The 21,964-nt window shown below is 45.8% G+C and overlaps 1 protein-coding gene across 15 annotated transcripts in view; it reads right to left on the bottom strand.

The window, feature by feature from the left end:
• Positions 1-21,964, bottom strand: part of MRPS27 (mitochondrial ribosomal protein S27) — a 102,069-nt gene that overhangs the window by 6,810 nt on the left and 73,295 nt on the right. For 7 of the 15 annotated variants that reach the window (XM_051833253.3, XM_089312571.1, XM_089312575.1 and 4 more), the window contains 5 exons: positions 16,777-16,884; positions 11,035-11,149; positions 7,088-7,166; positions 5,462-5,577; positions 1,228-1,330 (listed from right to left, as the gene is read on the bottom strand). In XM_051833253.3, the coding sequence (XP_051689213.3) occupies positions 1,228-1,330; positions 5,462-5,577; positions 7,088-7,166; positions 11,035-11,149; positions 16,777-16,884 (521 nt within the window). Of the gene's footprint in view, positions 1-1,227; positions 1,331-5,461; positions 5,578-7,087; positions 7,167-11,034; positions 11,150-14,691; positions 14,794-16,776; positions 16,885-21,964 lie in introns of those variants that run through there. The other 8 variants (XM_089312576.1, XM_002721108.6, XM_089312573.1 and 5 more) reach the window with 2 other exon arrangements.

The raw sequence follows: 21,964 nt of genomic DNA, 5'->3' as shown, positions 1-21,964 counted from the left end.
CTTTGCTGGCTGTTAAATCACGGAGTCCTCACGGGATCGCAGGACACGGATGCTCCTGCTGGCGCCTTACGCCAGCACAGTGGAGCAGCAGATGCAGATGGTGGACGGATGGCAGCAGGGGGGCTCTCGGCACTCCCTGAGCAGAACCCCTCCCTGCATCCACGACCAAGGTCACTGTGAGGCGACACGTCTTAAATCCACTGCCACCAGGAGGGAGGATTTGACAAAGCTATGGGAGGACATAAACAGACAAAGCTGCTCAGACGACAGCTAATTTTAGACCTTTAAGGTGCTTGAGGCTGGCTGCAGTCACATTCCAGGCTGCTGTTTCCAGCAGGGTCGCAGGAGGCTACACGGCACCCGGCTTGTGTCCTGGTGGCGGCCAGTCACAAGGGCCGGGGCCTCTGCTCAGACACAACAACCGAGAACATTTTCTAAGCCCTGCCCACTTCCCCAGGAGTCCATCCAGTGTCACAGTCCTGTGTTCATTAGAAAGCAGAGGAAAACACGTGTCAATCAAAAGTAGGAGGCAAATAAGGAAAAAGTGATTTTTCAGGAGTGGTCGATGCTTGTTAGGCCAGTCTGATAAACTCCGAAACCCTTTCGCCCAACCATTTGAGAGAGAATGGGAGGGTACTGGGAAAGCTGGCACCTGAAGCCCTCTGAGGTGAGGCGCGTTTAGATGGATGGTCTCTGCGCACAGTCCACACGACCAGGAGCGAGGACGCTGTCCTCGTGACCTGTGTGGTTTCAATGCCTGCACCCCTCTGCACCCCATGGCGCGCTGTACAAGCACAGCGAGCCCCTCTCTGCTTGGCCCCAAGTGCGGCGGGCTGTGCTGAGTTTCACCTGCCTCACCTGAAAACAACACCAAAGATACAGTGCAACCCGAACTCTCAATCTCCTGCCTCCTGGACTTTAGGTCTCAAGGGGAAAAAGAGCTTTGTTGAGACTGGGGAACGTTCTACTGGCTGCTCCTCCCCACACAAACATTACCTGTGGCCACCAGGCCTGCCTTTCACTTTAGTGGTGACGGGATTTAAGAACCCTTTTAACTCTTATGTCATAATGTGGAGGCCATGGTGGCCTATTTTGATGTCCAAAGATGAAGGCTGTAATTGGAATTTCACTTGCAAATTTAAATCAGGTTATACTGGTATTAGACAGTGGATAAAAGTATCTGTTCTGTCTAGGAAGAACAGTGTCAGTAAGGCTCACTTAGCTTACCAAGAAGTGCGTAGCCATATAACTGGGAACTCAAACCCACTGAGTTCTGTTGCTTTAGGCCTGGAAGTAACAGGGCTGCACCAAAGTTCCGCTCCTCTTCCCACTGCAACAGAATACATCAGATCACGGGCCAGCCAAGTCACGGACACTTTATGTAAAAATGTGATCTTCCATGATGTGGAAGAAAACAACATGTTACAACATTAAGTTAAAAACACAGAGGTTTGCCGGCGCCGCGGCTCACTAGGCTAATCCTCCGCCTAGCGGCGCCGGCACACCGGGTTCTAGTACCGGTTGGGGCGCCGGATTCTGTCCCGGTTGCCCCTCTTCCAGGCCAGCTCTCTGCTGTGGCCAGGGAGTGCAGTGGAGGATGGCCCAGGTGCTTGGGCCCTGCACCCCATGGGAGACCAGGAAAAGCACCTGGCTCCTGGCTCCTGCCATCGATCAGCACGGTGCGCCGGCCGCGGCGGCCATTGGAGGGTGAACCAACGGCAAAAGGAAGACCTTTCTCTCTGTCTCTCTCTCTCTCACTGTCCACTCTGCCTGTCAAAAAATTAAAAAAAAAAAAAAACAACACAGAGGTTTAACAAAGCTATATGTACACACACACACACTTCCAGTTTCGTAAATAAAAGGTATTTATGCTTAAAGAAAAGGAGCATGCTCTAGACCAACACTGGTTTGAGACGATCGAGGAAGATTCAACATTCTGCTGGTCCCACACTCATTCAAATTTCTATGGTAATGGAGGAAGCTTGAGTTTTAAACAATTCAGCAATAATAATTCTCCTCACAGTGTTACAATAAATCCCACTATTAAGTTGCTTTTAGACTGTCTTATGCCTCTTAAAAACAAATTAGGCAATCAGAAACACTTAGCGATGATCATTTGTTTCAACCCAGGGTGCAAAATTACACTTCAATAAAATTGAAGCCTTTTGAGACCTGGGTGGTGGTGGTGGGAGAAACACAGCCTGCAGCCAACAGTGGCAGCAATGCCTCGCAGCCGACACAGGGCCCGGAGGAGAGCCTTGGCAGCTCCCCCCGTAATGGGAGCTGTGCCCTCCGGGTGTCAGAGGGGTAGGCAGGGCCAGGGCAGCTGCCCTGCATTCAGCGTGGAAACAGGACAGGTTGCCCTACGCTGGTCTCTGCACTCAGAGGTCGGGGAGGAAGCGGAGAATGAGCAAGGTCTGCAGGCTGCCACTGCAGGCAGGTGAGAGCCAGGCTCCCCAGGGTTAACAGGCACCCAAGCCTCCTGACTGTGAACCGACTTTGTGTGGTACAAGCGACAGTTCTTAACGTTTTTCACTAAACCTCTGAAAGAGGCAAAGACCTTGGGAGAAAAACAAAACTGCCCAGGCACTTCTGCAGCACAGGTAGGTGAAAGAGCTGATAATTAAGGACCAGGTCATTAGTTTCAAAAGCAAAGCACTCTAATCAAGGGAAACTGGGTGCCCCCCACCGTAAACTGTGTGAAAATCTGGTTCAACAATAAATAAGGAATTTAAAAAATATAGAAATGTCTTCCAATGGGGAAAAACATGGGCTACAGTACTGGGATGCGTTAGGGGCTAAAGCTCCTCTGAGCAGTGACATACTGAAGCGACAGTTTTCCTTGATGTGCCAGCAATCAGGTGAGGTGCTGAAGGTGACTGGAAAGCAGACTTCCTAAGGGAGATGAACAGGAACAGACGGACACAAGTCTGCAGTTTTTTGATTGTCTGGGAATACGACAACTACAGCTGTTCGTGCGATAAGCTATTTATGTGTCAACATAAGGTATCAGATCCCTGCCCACCCTGAGAGGCTACTGTAGATGCTCCGCTGGAGGAGTTCAGGCGCTAGCCCACCAAGGTCCTCAAGGTTGTCCTGCCGCATGCTTGTACCTCTCCTGTTCACACGCAATGAATCTCACACTCCCAGGCTCCCTCCTCACCTAGACATGCTGTCTCCTTTCTGCAGCTCTAAAGCACTCCATAATCTACTCCAATTTGGCTTCCTGCCCCACTACTCTATGGGAGCCAAGGTGACAACCTGAGGGCCTCCAAACTACAACATTCAGTGAGCTGTTTCTACTCCTCATCTTACCCCGCCCTCGCAGGAGCACCCTACACGGCAGATCACTCTTCCAAGGGACTCTGCGGCCCAACACATTCCTGATTCGCCTTCCCTTCGCTCTGAGCCTTATGTGCAGACATTTATATATGGTTTATAAACTAATCTCCAAAATCGCATCTCCAGTTCAGATCTTTCTGTTAAGCCCCTAATTTCCCTAGTGAAATCTCTCGACCGGCTCAAAAGCATCTCAAAATGCAGGATGTTCACAGCCAAGTTCATGATTTTCCTCAAAAAACCCAATCTCTTTTCAGAATTCCCTTTGCAAACACATGGCACCCCATCTGCACAGATCTACAAGCCAGGAACTGAGAAGGGGGTATGTGACCCCTAACTCCCTGCCTCCACATCTTCATCTTGTTACTTACTTCCCAAATACGTCTACTGGTCACAAATTCCACCACATCCTGGTCCCTAGGCCACCATTATCTCTTATCTGGAATCCTTAAGAGTCTCTACACTGGGGCAGTGTTTTGATGTAATGGGTTAAGCTGCTGCCTGCAATGCCGGCATCCCATATGGGTGCCGGTTTGAGCCCTGGCTGCTCCACTTCCGATCCAGTTCTCTGCCAACATGCCTGGGAAAGCAGCGGAAGATGGTCCAAGTGTTTGGGCCCCCTGCCATCCATGTGGGAGACCCGGATGAAGTGCCAGGCTCCTGGCTTGGACCTGGACCAGCCCAGCCCTGGCTGTTGCAGTCATTTGGGGAGGGAACCAGCAGATGGAAGATTTCTCTCTAACTCTGCCTTTCAAATGAATAAAATAAATCTTAAAAAAATAAAAAATAAAAAGCCCCTACGCTGGTCTGACCATATCCATCCTTGTCTTGCTCCAATCTCATCCACATTACAGCCAGAGGGCGCTTTTTGAAACACAAATCTGATCTCGCTATGCCCTCTGCTTCAAGCTTCTCCGTGGCTTCTCCAACCTTGTCTCGCCCACATCCTCCCTTCCACTCTGCCACTGTGGCTGCCCTGGCCATCTGCTCACCACGCTCTTCCTGCCACAGAGAGTTTGCATACTGTCTGCTCTTCAGCTAAGTAATTCCTGCTCATCCTTCAATATTAACCCAAGAACAATTTCCTGACAAGCTCTGAACTATTTCCATTTCTAACCAACTGAAGTTTAAAGTACAAAGTTCCCTACCACATGGGTGTTTCACAGACTTCTCCACTGCCATGCTTATTATAGTCATAATTTTATGCTTGTGTGTTTGTTTCAGATGCCTGTGGCAGGAAATGTTTGTGTACCACTGTATAACCAGCACGTGGCAATAGCGGGAACAAGTAGGTGCTCACTATATTTAACGAATGTGGGCAATATCATAGACTAGGACACTTAGGAAGGCACACAATACCAAGTGTTCTTTACAACACAGCCTGCACTAGATGCATTTTGCAGTTCCTACTCAAACTGGGATTTCTGCAGGCTACATTGGAACTTAAGGGCAGACCACAGAGCCAGACTGCCTGGCTCTGCCATCTCTACGTCCCTGTGTCCTTATCGGCACAGTCAGTGTGAGGCCTAAATGCACTGATGAGTTTAAACAAACAAGAACACAGCCTGGTGTGAAGTTAAGTGCTGCACAAATACTAGTATTGTTATGCTTAGGAAAGCAATAAATAGTGACTAAACAACCTAACCTAGGACCTGAAACCAAAATTTGTCTTTATGGACCTTCCAGAACACAATGGACCTACAACAACCTTACGAAAACCCTGATGCAAAGTAAATAATCAGTATGCAGCACCCCAGATTGCGGTCAGAGCTAGATGCCGCCTTGCTTTCTTGATAGGCCATGCCCGGCTCTCAGTGATGATCAGAGACCCACTTCTGAGAGTCCACGGTCGCTCAGCCTAGCTCAGGATGTGCCACAGGGACTGTGACTTGCGATTCTGTCAAGTGCACAGACATGCAGCTCAACTCTGCTAGAACGCAGTAGCTAAAATGTTCAGACTGAGCACACACGCCCAGTGGTGCACCACCACACAGCCACACACTGGGTTCTGTTTTCCAGATTCTGAGGGCAACGTTTCCACGGGCCACCTGCTCCACGACTGAGTAGCCACTGCTTGGTTCTTCCCAAAGCTCTCAGCCCTGCTGTGGGGTGGATCACTTACATTGAGGTCTGTCTTCTTGGCCAGGCAGTGGTATAAAACATAGAGAGACAGAAGCTGGGTGGATGGCGCGTCAAAGGCTTCTTGCAACATGACCTCAAAAACCACAGACAAAGCATCTGGCAAGGAGATGAAAGGAAAAAGGAGAGGCGATCAGCTGGAGGTAACATCAGCAAATTACACACTCTAAAAAAGTGGGGTGTGGTAGAATCATAAGAAGAATCAGGAAATAACAAACGCAGGCTCTGACCCTCCTTCCATTAACCAGGTCCTCCCATGCCTGCAGTGTCTACGATACAGCTCCAAACAGGCTAAATCTAGTGCTACTGCACCCGTGAGCTCGGGGACACTGGAGAAGCCACTTTGTTTCTCTTGGCTCCTGGCATCATCTTCCTAATGGTATTTGTCCCATCTGCTTCGAAAGATTTTTGGATAGTCCAACATGTGAAAATGTCTCAGAAACTATGAAGCAAATTTAAGGCACCATGTTCCTTGGCTAGAAGAGCTCCGGCACACAGAAAGGAAGTATGCCAATGTTCAAGGTCATCCTGACAAGCAGAGCGGAAAGGCTGCGCTAACTGGCCCATTCTCTGCTCTCCGTTGAGGCAGAGGAGGGAAAACATGCTAGAGGAGATTCTAAATCTCAGGGACTCGAAGACAGAAACCAATGGCTAGAAAAAGGACAATACAATCAGGTTTGAAAGTCCTACAAGGACAAGGAAAACGCTCATTGTTGATGAGTGCAACATGCAGCGTAAGAGGTCTGCTTCCGCGGGAAGGCTGGTCACAGCAGAGCAGGCCTCAAGCAGTTCGTATTTTCCCCTGATATTCTACAGGATAAAAAGGAGCCAAGAGAATCAAGGTCAAACACTTGCCTTCCCTTAGTTATTGTTAAAGCAGAGAGTGGGAACACGGGTTTAAAATATAGCACAAATCCCATCACCTGCACATATCACAAGTACAACAAATGTTCCTGAGTTACTCAGGTTTTGCATATACTCAATTATAAGAGTTAGCACGGATGTGCAGCTGTTCCTAGCCAGCTGGTTTTGCATATGTTGTTATGGTTCTGAGGCTGTAGACAAGACTTCTATGTTCATGTTACAAACGAGGAAACTGACACAGACAGGCAGACCGGGAAGTCATCTGGTAGACCAGCAGCAAAACTAGGACTTGGAAGAGGTTTTCTTTTAAATAAATGAACTGGTAAAACTTTAAAAGAACACAAAGCCACAAAGCCAGTATTTTTTTTTTTTTAAAAACCCGTTCTGCCAAGTATTTACTGCCAAAGCCAAAAATACGCATGAGAACTAAATCACATTTATTTTATACTTTACTTATATTCTGCATTTTGCTCAGTTTAGGAGGCGAAATGAGATCGGCCTGCATGATTAACCTTTCCTTCACGATCATTTATGTACTTTCATATTTCCTGTCCTAGCAACAACCAAAGATAATATTCTCAAGCTTTCTGCATTAATGATCATCTTCACCAAAACTCTTCTGACCACAAGAGTGACGTGAAGAGATGTCATGAAGAAAAAAAGGGGGAAATGCCTACATTCCTGCACTTCCCTTTGGGAACACAAGTCCTACAGTAAATAACCAAATCTGGGTTTGGTTTCTTACCTTGGAAATTTTCTTTCTTTATGAAAGAATCTATCAATAAATTGAATGTAAAGTTATCTGGAAAAATTCCATATTGAACCTGTAATGAAATGAAAATAAAAGGGGAACACATCCATTTTAGTTCAGTCTTTAACACAGGCCTCTGTATTATTCAGGAGAAAACTTTTGACCACTAGCTTTAGAATCTCTGCCTATCATCTTACAGCATCTATGACAGTGGAACAGAAGCTTGTCGGGTAACTGGAACTGCTGGCCAGGGTGAGAACATTGTGAGTGGTTGTCTGCTATAATGCAACCAGTATGTGAAAAATGCAGTTTAATTCTGACACCTATCATAGCTTAAACACACACACACACAAAGTCCTCCTCACCCCCAACTGGATGATTTAATATTTTCAGGTCCTTGGCCTGGCCTTTTTTTTAAATAGTTGAATTCTTTTTTTTTTTGTTTGTTTGTTTTTAAGATTTATTTATTTATTCAAAAGGCAGAGTTGGAGAGAGAGAGAGAGGTCTTCCATCTGCTGGTTTACTCCCCAAATGGCCGCCAATGGTCAGAGCTGAGCCGATCCAAAGCCTGGAAGCAGGAACTTCTTCCGGGTCTCCCATTGGGTGCAGAGACCCAAGGACTGGCTCCTGGCTTCAGCCTGGCCCAGTCTGGCTCTTGGGGGCATTTGCAGAGTAAATCAGCAGATGAAAGATTTCTCTGTCTCCCTCTCCCTCCCTCTCTTGTCACTCTTTTGAATAAATAAACAAAGAAATAAAATAAAATTAAAAAAAAAGAATATCAATGAGGGATGAATAGGCAGGGCACAGAGGATTTTTAGAGCAAACTATCCTTCTGATATATTATGGTGGCTACAAGTAATTATACATTTTTTTTAAAAAAGATTTTATTTGAAAGGCAGAGTGACAGAGAGAGTACAATCCTCCATCCAGTGGTTCACTCCTCAAATTGCTGCAACAGCTGGGGCTGCTCATGCTGAAGTCAGGAGACTTTAACTCAACTCAGGTCTCCCACGTGGATGACAAGAGCACAGTAACTTGGGCCATCTTCTGCTGCTTTCCCAGGAGCATTAGCAGGGAGCTGGACCGGAAGTGGAACAGCAGCCAGTACCTGAAATGGTGCTCTGATATGGGATGCTGGTGTCATAGGCGGTATCTTAACCATCTGTGCCACATGCTGGCCCCAGTCATAACATATTTGTCCCCTAGAATGTTCAACACCAAGAATGAAACTATGGGCTTTTCAACAACTGTAACAAAGATACCACTCTGGAAGGGATGCTGATTATAGGGAAGACGTGTAGGGGTAGGGGTAGGGAGTATACAGGAAATGGCTGTTGTACTTATTGTTCGATTTTTTAAAAAAATTTTTATTTATTTCAAAGAGTTTCAGAGAGGGAGGGAGGGAGGGAGGGAGGGAGGGAGGGGGAGAGAGAGAGAGAGAGAGAGAGAGAGAGAGAGAGAGAGATCTTCCATCTGCTGGTTTACTCCCCAGATGGCCATAACAGCCGGAGCTGTGCTGATCCAAAACCAGGAGCCAGGAGCTTCTTCCAGGTCTCCCACATGGACAGCAGGGGCCCATGTTCTCGAGCCATCTTCTGCTGCTTTTCCCAGGCCATTAAGCAGGAAGCTGGATCGTAAGTGGAGCAGCCAGGTCTTGAACCAGTGCCCATATGGGATGCTGGCATTGTGGGCAGATGCTTTACCTGCTACGCCACAATGCTGGGCCCTCATTGTTCAATTTTGCTATGACCCTAAACCAATCTAAAAAAACAAGATTGACTAAAAACAAAACAAAGAACAAAACAAACCAAAGACTGCCTGGCCCCAGGCACATCAAAAAATTAGAATTTGGGGAAAGCAAGCAGCTGTAATTTTTTTTTTTTTTGATAGGCAGAGTTAGACAGGGAGAGAGAGAGAGGTCTTCCTTCCATTGGTTCACTCCCCAAATGGCCGCTACGGCCGGCCCTGCTCCGATCTGAAGCCAGGAGCCAGGTGCTTCCTCCTGGTCTCCCATGTGGGTGCAGGGCCCAAGCACTTGGGCCATCCTCCACTGCCTTCCCGGGCCACAGCAGAGAGCTGGACTAGAAGAGGAGTAACCAGGACAGAATTCAGTGCCCCAACCAGGACTAGAACCCAGGGTGCCGGTGCCGCAGGCAGAGGGTTAGCCAAGTGAGCCAAAGCGCTGGCCCAGCAGCTATAATTTTGAAAAACTTTGTGACTCTAACGGGCATCTAGGGCTGAAAATCACTGATTTATTAGTACAATACACTTGACTCGGAGTTCAAAAATCTAAGCTCTAGAAGGAGAAGATTATTTGCCTTAAGTTATGGGTAACTGGTGGAACCTGTAAGGGACACACGGCCAAGGACTTCTGACTACTGCTGTGTTTTCCATGAAAAGACTTGAGGAGCTGCAGAAACGAGATACACTTTGTTCTCTTCTTCTAGACCTTTCTAGTTTTGTTTTCCTAGGAACCTTCCTTGAGACTAATCTGCGTCCTTATATTCCGAATCGAAGGTAGCAGGATTTAACATTGGTAACCTGGAGCTTTCCGTGTCCTCCTCTTGAGATTCACGGCCATACCCTGGCCTGGAGGGTCCAGCTCAGTCTCTCACTCCCACCCTGGCTCAGTACCTCCCTTAACGTACCTTAGGCTCCCAGTAAAAAGCTAACAGACTATTGTTCGCCCTGTCCCATCTCCAGCGCAAGCACGCATCTTCTGGGGACCAGCTTAAGGGGACTTCATGTCTACTAATTCTTTCCCCACAATTAGATTTCCTCATCCTGATTTCCTAGGTATTTTTACTGGCATTCCTCTGCTTGTCCAATATTAGATTCAACAGTGAGTCTGCTGATCTCTCTACCTTATTAAATTATAAGCCATCTGAGGGTTGGGACAGGGTATTGCTCATTTTTTATCTGGTACCACACCAATATCTCAACACAAATGGAATGCAATCAATGCTGGGATGAGCTGAGTCCAAGTCTCGGGAATGGAAATTATTTTGCACAGAGGGGGCCCCAAAACAAAATCAATATTCCCTTTGAGTTCTTATTTTCAAGGTCCAGTGACACTACAGAAACAATACATTTTCATAAAAACAGTTAAAAAAGTTTTCTGGCCACAAATGTTGTGCAGGTTGAGATTCACAATAGTAGCATTCCAAACGTTTGCTTATTTTCTACTTTATTTGCCCTGAGGAGTACAAATCCAGAATGATCTGAATCACAGGGACTTCAGGGACACAGGATGACTGACTCAGCTTTACTGTCTTTCAAAAAGTGTGTATGCACAGGGGCCGGCGCTATGGCGTAGCGGGTTGGAGTCTCGGCTGCTCCACTTCCAATCCAGCTCTCTGCTATGGCTTGGGAATGTAGTAGAAGATGGCCCAAGTCCTTGGGCCCCTGTACCCACATGGGAGACCTGGAAGAAGCTCCTGGCTCCTGGCTTAGGACCCACACAGCTCCGGCCATTGTGGCCAACTGGGGAGTGAATCAGTGGATAGAAGACTCTCTCTCTCTTTCTTTGCCTCTCCTCTCTCTGTGTAACTCTGACATTCAAATAAATACATAAATAATGTTTTTTTAAAAAGAGTGTGTATGCAGCCTGAGTGCTCTGGAGATCCCATTTCAGCAAAAATGATCAGGCTGCCCCCTGCCCCCCAAATTTCACCAAAGGATTCAAGGCTTAGGTATCAAGAATGAAACGACAGGAGTGCAGAACTCTTCTGGCTGCACTGTTGCTCTGATCCGTCCTTTTTGCTGAGTTCCTGTGCTTGGAAAAGCACCAGCTAGCGGAGTTCTTAAATTTGTTCATTACATAATTCCCAGCCCCATTTTAGAGCTGTTTCTGGCATCACTCTTTGCTATACTGTAATAGGTACAAACACCCCATCACCCACACCCAGAAAACCAGCTCTAGGTGGCAAGAAACCATTCACCTTGTTTAGAACGGTGTGCAAGGCTTTGTCTTCCGCACCATACTTTAGACACTGCCTGATCCAGGTGTGGATTGTCCAGTCTCGCAGGTACCAGCAGTTGGGGCTGTGTCGAAATCTAAATAAAGCACAAGAAGAGAGAAAATGGCGCTAATTCTGCAACAGTAGTGTTAAAACACATCTTCCATCAGTCATTGTGACCAAAAGTCATAAAGTCTGAAATGAGAATGAGAAGGCAGAAAAGCAAAATAATATATATATATATATATATATATATATATTTTAAAATGTCATTCCTCATTTGACACCCCCTATTTCAACATCTTGCTTTAATGAGAAACTTAAGAAAACTGATTTGGGGAAAAAAGCCGCAATGTTATACAAATGTCTAATTCACTACCACAGAGACATAAAGCTAAAGCTGGTACTTTGGAAATTCAAAACAAAACAGATGATTGAGAAACAAAATAGCAGAGCAATCTAGAGAGAAATCAGCTTAAGTAATGTCAGTATGTCTTGTGCCACCTAGGAGAAACGGGAACACTCTTCATTGAAATGAAGAAAACAAAAAAGAAAAACAGTAAGGGAGGAACAAAATCTAGTAATTCCACCCCAGGTCCACAACACCCCTGCTTCCCACAGGGCTCCATTCTTGCCGTTCAGCCCCCTCCTCTGTCTGCCCGCAGCTCTGCACATAGTCAGAAAATCCCTAAGCTGCTCAAGATGAGGTACACGCAGTAACATGGTTCCCACAAAACGTTGTCTTTTGGCAGGAATTCCACATGCTGCTCCTGCCTTGAGTTCACACATGGTGGGAACACCTGGGGTGGAAGTTGCTTCTCATTCCTTGGGGCCCGTGACAAAAGGTTAAGTTAGGAGGGACACTGAGGCACAGGTGATGCTTCGAACACCTGCATCCCGAATCCGAGTGCTCGACGTTGAGTCCCGCCAGCACTTCCAACCCAGTCTTGCTAATGCACGCCCTGAGTGGTGGCAGATAATAGCTCAGGTACTTGGGTCTCTGCCATTCACATGGGAGACCCAGGTGGAGCTCTTGCCTTTGGCCTGGCCCAAATCCCACAGCTGTGCACATTTGAGGAATGAGCCAGCAGATGATGGTACCCTTCCCCCAGCCCTGTCACTCTGCCTTTCAAATATATATGTTTGTTTATATATCTATAGATATATATATATACACACATACAAGATATATATATCACCTTCATGAAAGCAAGCCCCCTGGGTGTGTCCTTGGTATTTTCCTTTAAAAAACAGAAGTAACTTTTTATTCTCCATTATACTGTAAGATATAAGATTGTTTATATATATATATATAAACTAAAAAAAAAAGACTACATTAGAGTGGAGACAGGGTGGTGAAGAGGTTTTTTATGACACCACTTTTTGACTGTCTTGATCAGGATGTCAGGCAAAATGCTCTCTTTCTTTAACCATCCAGGGAAGCAGGACAATCTCAGGGAGGGACCCACAAAATCAAACTCTTCTCTAAAAAAGAGCTGAATGAGAACTCAATGCTGAGGGACTCTGCCGTACTGGAGTTAAGGACACAGGCTAACAGGACTGTTGTTCAGAGGCTGCTTATTCAATCTGCCACCTGCTGTCTCCTGCCATCTGCTCCTGGGTTAATTTCCTTCTGAATAGGTTCTCTGCCAAAGAGAAAGCTGAAAAAAGGAGAGGAAGTGAGAAATAGTATTTAATTTAGGCTATCTATTAATGCTCTGGTGAGAGATCAGGCAAAAAAAATATCTGAGGATGTTTTATGGATTTAGGGTCATCTAGCCCTCTCCATTCTTCTGAATAGCTTAGGTTTGACTGGAAAATGTCTCTTTCATTTTATTTTTCCTTATAGAATTAGCCTCTTTAAAAATCAGAAAAATTGAAACCTGCCCAATTAAGTTCAGGATGATCTGACCAGAGAATGGCAAAGTACTTATGCCCCTTGTGCACAGAAATGACACAATAAAGGTTAGGTACCTTTTGTCTGAAATGTTTGGGACAAGAAGTACTTCATATTTCAATTTTTGTTGGATTCTAGAATAATTGCACATATATCATGAGTTATCTTTGGAATGAGACCCAAGTCTGAACATGAAATTCATTACATGCACCCTACACATACAGCATGACGGCAATTTTATAGTCTTTTTAGTGTGCCCATCACATGCAGCAGTGTGGAATTTTCCACTTGTGCTATCATGGTGTGCAGAGCATTTTGGATTTTTGGATTAGGGATACTCAGCCCTTATTCCTTGCAGTGTTTCATGTTTTCGTATCAAAGGGTTGAGCTACTTCACCTCCTCTCTTTGTTACCCTGAAAAATCTAAGATTTACAGTATAATGGAGAATAAAAAGTTACCTCTGTTCTTTAAAGGAAAATACCAAGGACACACCCAGGGGGCTTGCTTTCATGAAGGGGATGTGCCTCCTCTGCCATCAGCTACTCAGGTTTGAAGCAAGGGAAGCAGCTGACTCCTTAGTGCCTGGCACAATTACTGGCCCACAGTCAGCTTTCAGAAAATAAAGGCGCTCCAACCAACACATGATTAAATGCTGCTATGTTCTGGTCACTTTGTTCATGTCTATGGGACATGTGAGGAACTGCAGATGCTCTGGTTGTGGTTTCTACAGTCTCATGACATAAAGAATGAAACATATTCAACAATAATACAAGGTGAGGCAGGGTCAGCGCTAAAGGCGAATGGGCCTTCTATGTGTTAAATTTTTTTTTTTTTTTGGTAATAGTGGTGGTTAGGTTTAGTCTACTTTTCCTTTAAACCACTAGTAAAACAAAATAAAAAATGTCAAGTCCCTCTTTTACCTAAGATCAAATCTAAACCTCTTAAAATCTAATTTGCTGAGTTTAGAATCTCCCCAGTGACCACTGAAGCCACAGCTTTTTTATTTGTGTTGATGGACTTTACATGATACACATACCCATCTCTAGTCAAACACCTTTTCTCTTATTCATGACCAGAAGACTATCATTGACAGGGAGAACCTAGCTGTAGACCTTCAAAGCGCAAATTAAAATGTTGAAAGCCATTTGCTAACTGTCTCAGGCCAATTTCAACACATGGCAAAACAGGAGAGCCCTTCCTTCTCACACCCTCCCAGAGCTGCACATCTGCTGCTGCCTGCTCTGGGAGAGATTTGTCAAGAGACTCGCAGAAGCCTTTAATAAGCCCACTCCCTGGCCAGAACGGATCCGATACACCATCCGGTAAGATCTCTGCTCTCTGAGGCCTAGGAAACCAGATACACATGCTGTTTAGGACATTTTCATCTAACTGACAACACTGAATCGATTTAGGAATAAGAGCAAAATGTTCACACATACATTATGAAATACGCTCCAAAGAGCAATTCCTGCATTTCCCAGCCAGCAACAAACGACCTCCTTTCTAAGCCCCCATCAGTGATAAAAAGAGAAATTAGCACACAACTTATGTGAGTAGGTAACTGGAATAGAAGCATGCCAAAATCCTGGGCCAGCAGGTCCACGTCTGGATGGAAGGTATAAGGATCCCCCCACCCATGACTTGTTAAGCAACAAGATGGGTAGGACTGGGCTATCTCAGACCCTCTTAGAACCACCAGCTGTAACACGGCTGTCAGGTGAGTCTCTAGAATGGTACTTGCCAGTGATGATTCTGCAGACTGCTGGCCCAGCGTCCTCCCTTTCAGCCAGGAGAAAGGCAAAGCGAGAGGAACACAACTAACACATTGATTTTCCAATCTGCCTGCAAACAGACTGGCTTTTGTTCTTGCCTGCTCTGACCACCAGCCTGGCAGATTACAGATGGCCACTGTAGGAGTCCCCTCTGTGCCCCACGCCATCAGCTGTTTGCTCACCTCAACAGAAGCTTTATTATTGCCTAGGCCAGCAGGCTGCCAAGACAGGCAAACCGCGCGAGTGTGGAAAATATAAACAAACACGACCCTAAGAACCCCAGTGATGTTGTGCTCACGAAGGCAAAAGCTACTCCGAGCTTCTGGGTTGGAGTAAGCCTGCCTGCACAACAGGAAACAGAGAGGTGGCGTCCTGGTGTTGAAGAGATCTCTGCCCTGTGGCTGGGTGAGGTGAAGACACTGCTTGCTCAGGAAGCCCAATCAAGGCCAGGTCAAAGGCAGGAACCAAGAAGCTTCTCTGTCCTCAAAAAGCAGGCCACACTTCGAACTCTTAGGGGCGCTGTCTGTACTGCTGCCCCTTCAAGGCGGGGGCCACCAGAAGGAAGAAGGGCAGAACCCCGGGCTGCAAAAGTCTCGGGTGTGTCAGAGCTTTCTTAGAGGGGAAAAGAGGTCAGATGAAACATCGTGAGGGTGAAAAGGACAACACTAGCGTCACTATGACTACACAGAGGTACTCTACAGTGTGAGGAAGTCACACGGGATTTCCTAGTTGTGGCCCATTTCATCTTTTCTTCCATGGGGTTCAAGTAAAGGTTCTGCCATTGCTGAACGGCATGAGTGGCAATGCTCACCAGCTCTTTTATCAGCACAAATGGAAATGCTCCAGGCTGAGCAGGCCTAATGCAGGTACAGACGCTGCAGCCTGGAGCCCCAGCGGCTCCACCATTCAGCTGCACCACTGCTCTTCCACGCGAATGAGCAAGCTTTCCACAATGTTTATCTGATTATGAGCGCCACCAACCCAGCAGGCACACACAGCTCCCGCTCCTCCCTAGAGAGTTCTGTATCCTGTGGCAACAGGCCTTACAGATGGGAACCTCAGCTGGGTAGAGATAGCAGAGGGGGCCAGGGTAAAGGGAGGGAGGGACGAATGCCAAGAAGAAAATACGCCAGCTCCAAAGCCTGCAGTGTGGACTGGGAATCTTATTAATGAAGAAATTATCAATTATCAAAAAAGGTTGAGGGCATCCTTGAACTACAACCAGAGCAGGAAACTGTCTCTTCAAACCAGAATATGATTAAATCACTGCCGCCTATTTTCTCATTCTGAAATGTTAATTGCTTTCTTCTTCAGGCCGCTGGAAATTCTTCTCTAAGAAGTTAGATTTAGAGGGTTTCCATTTGGCACGGGGGCTAAGACATGCTTGGAACACCCATATCCCACATCAGAGTGCTTGGGTTCTGCTTCCAGTTCAGCCTCCTGCTATGGTGCATCCTGGGCGGCAGCTCAGGCGCTAGGGTCTCTGCCACTCATCTGGGAGGTCCTGACTGAGTTCCCAGCTCTGGCTTTGGCCGGACCCAGGCCCAGCTGTTGTGGGCATTTGGGGAAGTGAGTCAGCTGATGGAAGATCCCTCTCTTTCAAATAAACACAAGTTAAAAACAAAAAGAACTGTTCGTTTCAGAACTAAGAGTGACTGAGTTGAGTGAGAGAGTGAGAGTGAGAGAGAGAGAGAGAGAGAGAGATGTCAAATCTTACATTTGCTGGTTCAATCCCAAATGGCTGCAACAGCTGGGGCTGGCTTGGGCCGAAGCCAGGAACTCTATCCGAGTCTCTCACATGGGTGACAGGGGTCCAAGTACTTGGACCATCTTCAATTGCTTTCCCAAGTGCATTAGTAGGGAGCTGGACTCGAAGAGGAACAGCCGGGACTTGAACCGGCGCTCTTCTACGGGATGCCTGCATCACAGGCAGCAGCAAAACCTGCTGCTCCACAATGCTGCTCTCAGATCTTGTCAGTTTGTGTCTGTAAGTTGACAGATGTGAGCAGCTGTATAACCACCACTGGGATAAGATCTAAGCACAGTGCCCTCACCTGAAAAACTCCCCAGTGCCTCCTCTGTAGTTAAACTCGCCAGGATCAAGCAAACTGTATGTAGATAACCTCCTTGGGTCCCTTTCTAGATCCAGAGTTACTCGTTTTCTAGGAGGAAAGGCAAAGAAACCTTAACTTCTTATCTACTGGTTGACTTATTTATCTTCTGCCAGTTTCCAAAAAGATTATGAAAAATTTAAAACACAATTTGCAAGTAGCTTTCTTTCAGTCCTACACACAGTTCTTAGACCTTCTGGTATCCCTGTCTGCCATTCTAAAAAGAGTAACAAGTAAGTGGATTTTTTGTAGCGTATAACACGGGCATAGAATTTTGCCAGTGTGAAGTGCTAAGTAAATACAGCATAATAACACATTTTCCAAAAATGAATGTGGATAATGGAGAGACTTGCTAGATATCAAAGTCTGAATTTCCCAGACCCAGGGAATAAAAACAGGACCATCAGCCTGTCCGCTAGAGATACACTGATAGCAGTATGACGTACTAGAAACCGCTCCAGGAGGAATATTCCAATTTCCCATGTCCTCTCACGGAACAGAATACACCACCAGGGCTGGTACTGTGGCGTAGCGGGTAAAGCCACCACCTGCAGTGCTGGCATTCCATATGGGCACTGGTTCGCGTTCGGGCTGTTCCACTTCTGATCCAGCTCTCTGCTAATGGCCTGGGAAAGCATAGCCCAAGTGCTTGGGCCCCTGCACCCACAAGAAGCTCCTGGCTCCTGGCTTCAGATTGGTGCAGCTCTGGCCACTGTGGTCAACTGGGGAGTGAACCAGCAGATGGAAGACTTCTCTTTCTCTTCTGCCTCTGCCTCTAACTCTGCCTTTAAAATAAATAAATAAATCTTAAAAAAAAAAAAAAAAAGAGTATGTCACCAAAGTATTCTCGCTTCCTTTTTTTTTTTTTTTTTTTGCCAGGTCTATATCTCTCAATCTTGGAGACATGTTTCTCATTCATGAAACGAGAATTTGCTGAGTAGCTGTCCTGGGCTGAGCACAGTGATCTGTGTTTCTATCCTTATTGTCTACCAATTTCCTCCACCCCTGAACTAAAAATATTACATTTCTTCTTTTTGAATTTTTATATATTTCATAAATACAACATTATGTACATAGTAATTCTTCCCACCATGCCCACCCTCCCATCCATTCTCCACCTCCACTTCCTGCTCCTTTTCCTGTTTTATCTGAGAAAGAAAAAGAAAGAAAGAAAAAGAAAAAGAATGGAGTTTATAAAAACAAAAAGAGATGTGTTCCTCAACAGTCTATACAAGGGCTGATCTATGTTACTGCTTCTTGAAGGTGATTTCGCTTTTTTCCCCCTTCCTCAAAAAGATTACATTTCTCCCTTTTCTGATACAGAGAAAAACCAAAAACAAAGAGCCCAACTCTGACTTGGTGCTCTGCCGTGCGCTCTCCGCTCCGTGGGACAGAAAGGAGCCAGGCAGAACCAAGCCCGTGGCTCTTTGTCTGAAGCCTGAGAGGCTACTGTCAGCCTCCAGAAGGCAATGCATGTGGCTAACTAGGGAGGGTTACTTGTGGGGAGAATCGAAGAAGAATTACAGTGATTGCTGACGTGGCTTCCTTGCAACTGTCCTAAAAGTAGAAAATGGCTGTCTCTGTGGTCACCAGCTGAGCCCAGTGACAATGCATCCTGAAGTCAATGTGGGACTTACGCCACAGCGAAGCTGCACACATGGGCTCCCAGGCTGGCCTCCCTGCTGAGGGGCTCATGAGGGCCATGAGGAGGCTAACAGAGGAAGGCTTCAGCTAGGAAGAGTGGGAAGCTTAGAGAAACTGGATCTTGGAACAGGTCCTTTTTATAAAAGCATGTAAAGCTGTGGGAATTGGCTTGGTTAGGGTAGAGGTAAGGGAAATATTTTTGGTTTTGATCTATGAGCAATAAATGAGCCAGTTTAAAAACAATGCAAACATTTCCTGATGTCTTCTGAAACTTTGGCTAGGAACTCCAGACAAAACTTGTACAAAATCATGAGTAATGCAATGACTAAGGCGGGAAAATCACACATATTAATTAATCACTGGTACATCTGAATAATTATGAGGAAGGGAAGGTGAGAAAGGAAAGGTGGAAAACAGGAATAGAATAAAAATAAACCCCAGAGGTTCTGGAGTCTGCTGGGCTTAGTGAAGCTGTCAGGATTAGATCTCACACCAAAGAGGCTGGCCCAGCAGGTGAGAGGCGCGGGGCAGGGGCAGAGAGGATTTAAACCGGTGCTGAGTAGACTGATGCGCCTATGAGTGAGATTACGGATTCCTTTAGGGGCGACTCCGAGGGAAGAGAAGCTCGGCACTAATCTGGATTTCTTAAGAATTACATTTCTTTTCATGAAAACAGAAAAGCATCTCTGTTTTAAACACTCCAATTCTCTAATACATGACAAAATTGAATCCTTAAGGATTCCTTGTTCCGAGAAAAACTAAGATTGGACTTACCTCCAGTTATCTCACCCTGCGTTGACAGCGTTTCTATTTCTGTAACTCTCCTGACTCGCCTACTAAGCCATTAAGCTCTTAAAAGGCAGGGGAAAGTTATTTGTAATTTTGTGTCCTACATCTGTTAAGATGCTCAATGACTTGGCAACAGTGACTAGGCCCACGAAGACTGTATAAATATCAATAATGAATGTTGAAATTCAAGAGTATTACCTATATTAGAACAAGTAATTCACTTCAGGTTTTGTAGTACCATCCTGCCTACAAATGGTGTGGCCAGGAGGAAATGCTGCCTCTTTTGTATAAGCAAGGGGCCGGAGCTCTGGTATAGTGGGTTATGCCACTGCCTGCAGTGCTGGCATTCCATTTGCCGACTGGAGTCCCAGTTGCTCCACTTCTGATCCAGCTCCCTGCTAATGTGCCTGTGAAAGCAGCGGAAGATGGCTCAAGTCCTTGGGCCCTTGTACCCGTGTGGGCGACCTGGAAGAAGTTCCTGGCTTTGGATTGGCTCAGCTCCAGCTGTTGCGGAACTTGAGGAGTGAACCAGTAGATGGAAGATCTCTCTGGACCTCCCTCTCCCCCTCTCTCTAACTCTGTCTTTCAAATAAATAAGTAAAAAAAAAAAAAAAAAGAGAAGAGATCAAAGACAGTAGAAGTGGCTAACCCAGGGTTATTGAGAAAAGCCACCTGCCATTTGCTTCTTCCTCCTGCTGCCTCCCACAATACACAAAAGGATGATCCGTGGATTCTGTCACGCAGTGAAGTTCAGGGAACAGATGAGCTGTTAGATGAGCAAAACCCACCAAGATGAGGATGGACAGACAGCAGAAAACCAATGAATGTTCAAAGAATCCCCCGAAGTCTGCATCACAAGTCTTAGATGTCTTCCAACACTGGAAGACACTCTGAAAGTCCCCCAGACCCAGTAGAGGATAGTGGAGAGAAGGAAAGCTGATGTAGAATGAGAGCATCTTTCATTTAGTGCTGGTAGGGACCTTTACCATTCATTGTTCATTGAACATTTATTGAGAGTTACGACTCACTACGCACCAGATGACGTGAAACTATTAGTCTAAGTCCTTCACATTACAGATGATGATCTTGATGTCTAGAGATGAAGTGATTTACCCCAGCAAACCGCAGGCAGCAGCAGGACTGAAACTGCTTCTCACAATCCCACCACTGCCTCTCAGTTCTTTCATTTGTAGGGCACTTTTAAAAAGCATCTCAGCTTTTTCACAATGGAGTCTAACAGTGAAAAGTAAACAACACCTCTTCTAAATTTAGGAGCAGAATCCAGAGAAAAATAGGCTGTGACCCGGCTCTGGAATTGCCCTGACACTGTTTGACTGCTGAAAGTCATTTGATCTCTTAGGGTTTTGGTCCCTGCAACTGTAAAACCAGGAGGTAGGATTATTAGGGTCACAAACTCAGATGTCTACAGGGGGTGGTCTGTGAACCTGACCGCGGGAACCATGCAACACTAAGTGTTAAGGTGCTGTATCCCGACCAAAGTGGCTTACTTGTACTGTGCATGAAAACACACTATACGGGCCAAACAAAACACACCTGGACTCTGCGCCTGACCAGACCCTGAAATTGCTTCCAGCACTGAAGTCTGAGGACTCTAAATAATAATAAGCCTATATCCACTCATGAAAACAGCAGTCATTTACAAGTTGCTATTTAGCCAGAAAAATGGCAATGATACAAATAAATGTGAATGACTCAAAGGCAAACAAGCTACCAGTGTAGCCCACAGCTGGCTCTGTTCAGTTCTGTTCCACCGGCCCAGCATGTATATGTTACCCACTCTAGGGTCAGAGATTCCCACAGCGACGACAGCCCTGTAAGCTGGTCTCTAAACCTTCAGCATGGAAAGACAGTGGCAGTGAAGTTGAAGGTCCCTCATGCATATTTTAATCAAGACCAAGTTTTGCAGGAAATAAATTTTCTGTTAATCGAATCCCTCCATTAGTAAGGCATTTACTACACGCACTTCGTTGCTATTCAATTTATTTCAGAGTCAGCCACCCAAAGTAACTTCCTACACAATACAAATTATTTTCTTTTACTCTCAGCCTTTGCCCTCCTTCTTCCTTAGTCACCCAGGGAGGTCGCCACCATAACTTGTTCTTGCTCTCAAACCCGGTTATCTTGGAATTCCTAAAGCAGAAACCCTTTAAAAAGGGGGAGTGCGAGGGGATGAGTACGGGGAGTTTAAGAAATCACTTGACAGTTTCTGGAAACCTAAGAGGACAGTATCACTATTTGCAGTTTACAGAGGAAAGAAATTTGAAAGCAGATTTATATTTGTCAGTCCAATTGGTTGCCAGGAAGCTTTAATTTATCACTTACCAAAAAACACCCTTGTTATTTATATGCAAAGACAGGAAACTTAAGGTGACCTTTCCCTCTTTCTTGTGCTGCCAAATGGTGAGTCAGAGTGACGATATTAACTAGCCAGCTCTTCTGTGTTGCTCAAGCTGCCCCCAGCCCCAAACCAAACCTTTTTTTTAAATGCATTTTGAAATTGTACAAACACTCTATGCTAAGAAAATTCTTAAGAATTAACAAATGCTACGGGCCAGAGACAATTCCTTTTAATATGAAAACAATCATAAGAAAGAATGGGTACACATTTTGAATACACAGAGCTGTTCCTTAATTGCTAGGCCACATACAAAGGTTGGAGCTCATCAGTGCTTGCTGG

This window comes from Oryctolagus cuniculus, chromosome 14 (genome assembly GCF_051225735.1).
Source record: "Oryctolagus cuniculus isolate XC-2025 breed Fujian yellow rabbit chromosome 14, ASM5122573v1, whole genome shotgun sequence".
NCBI classification, from domain to species: domain Eukaryota; kingdom Metazoa; phylum Chordata; class Mammalia; order Lagomorpha; family Leporidae; genus Oryctolagus; species Oryctolagus cuniculus.
This window is presented reverse-complemented; position numbering and strand designations above follow the sequence as displayed.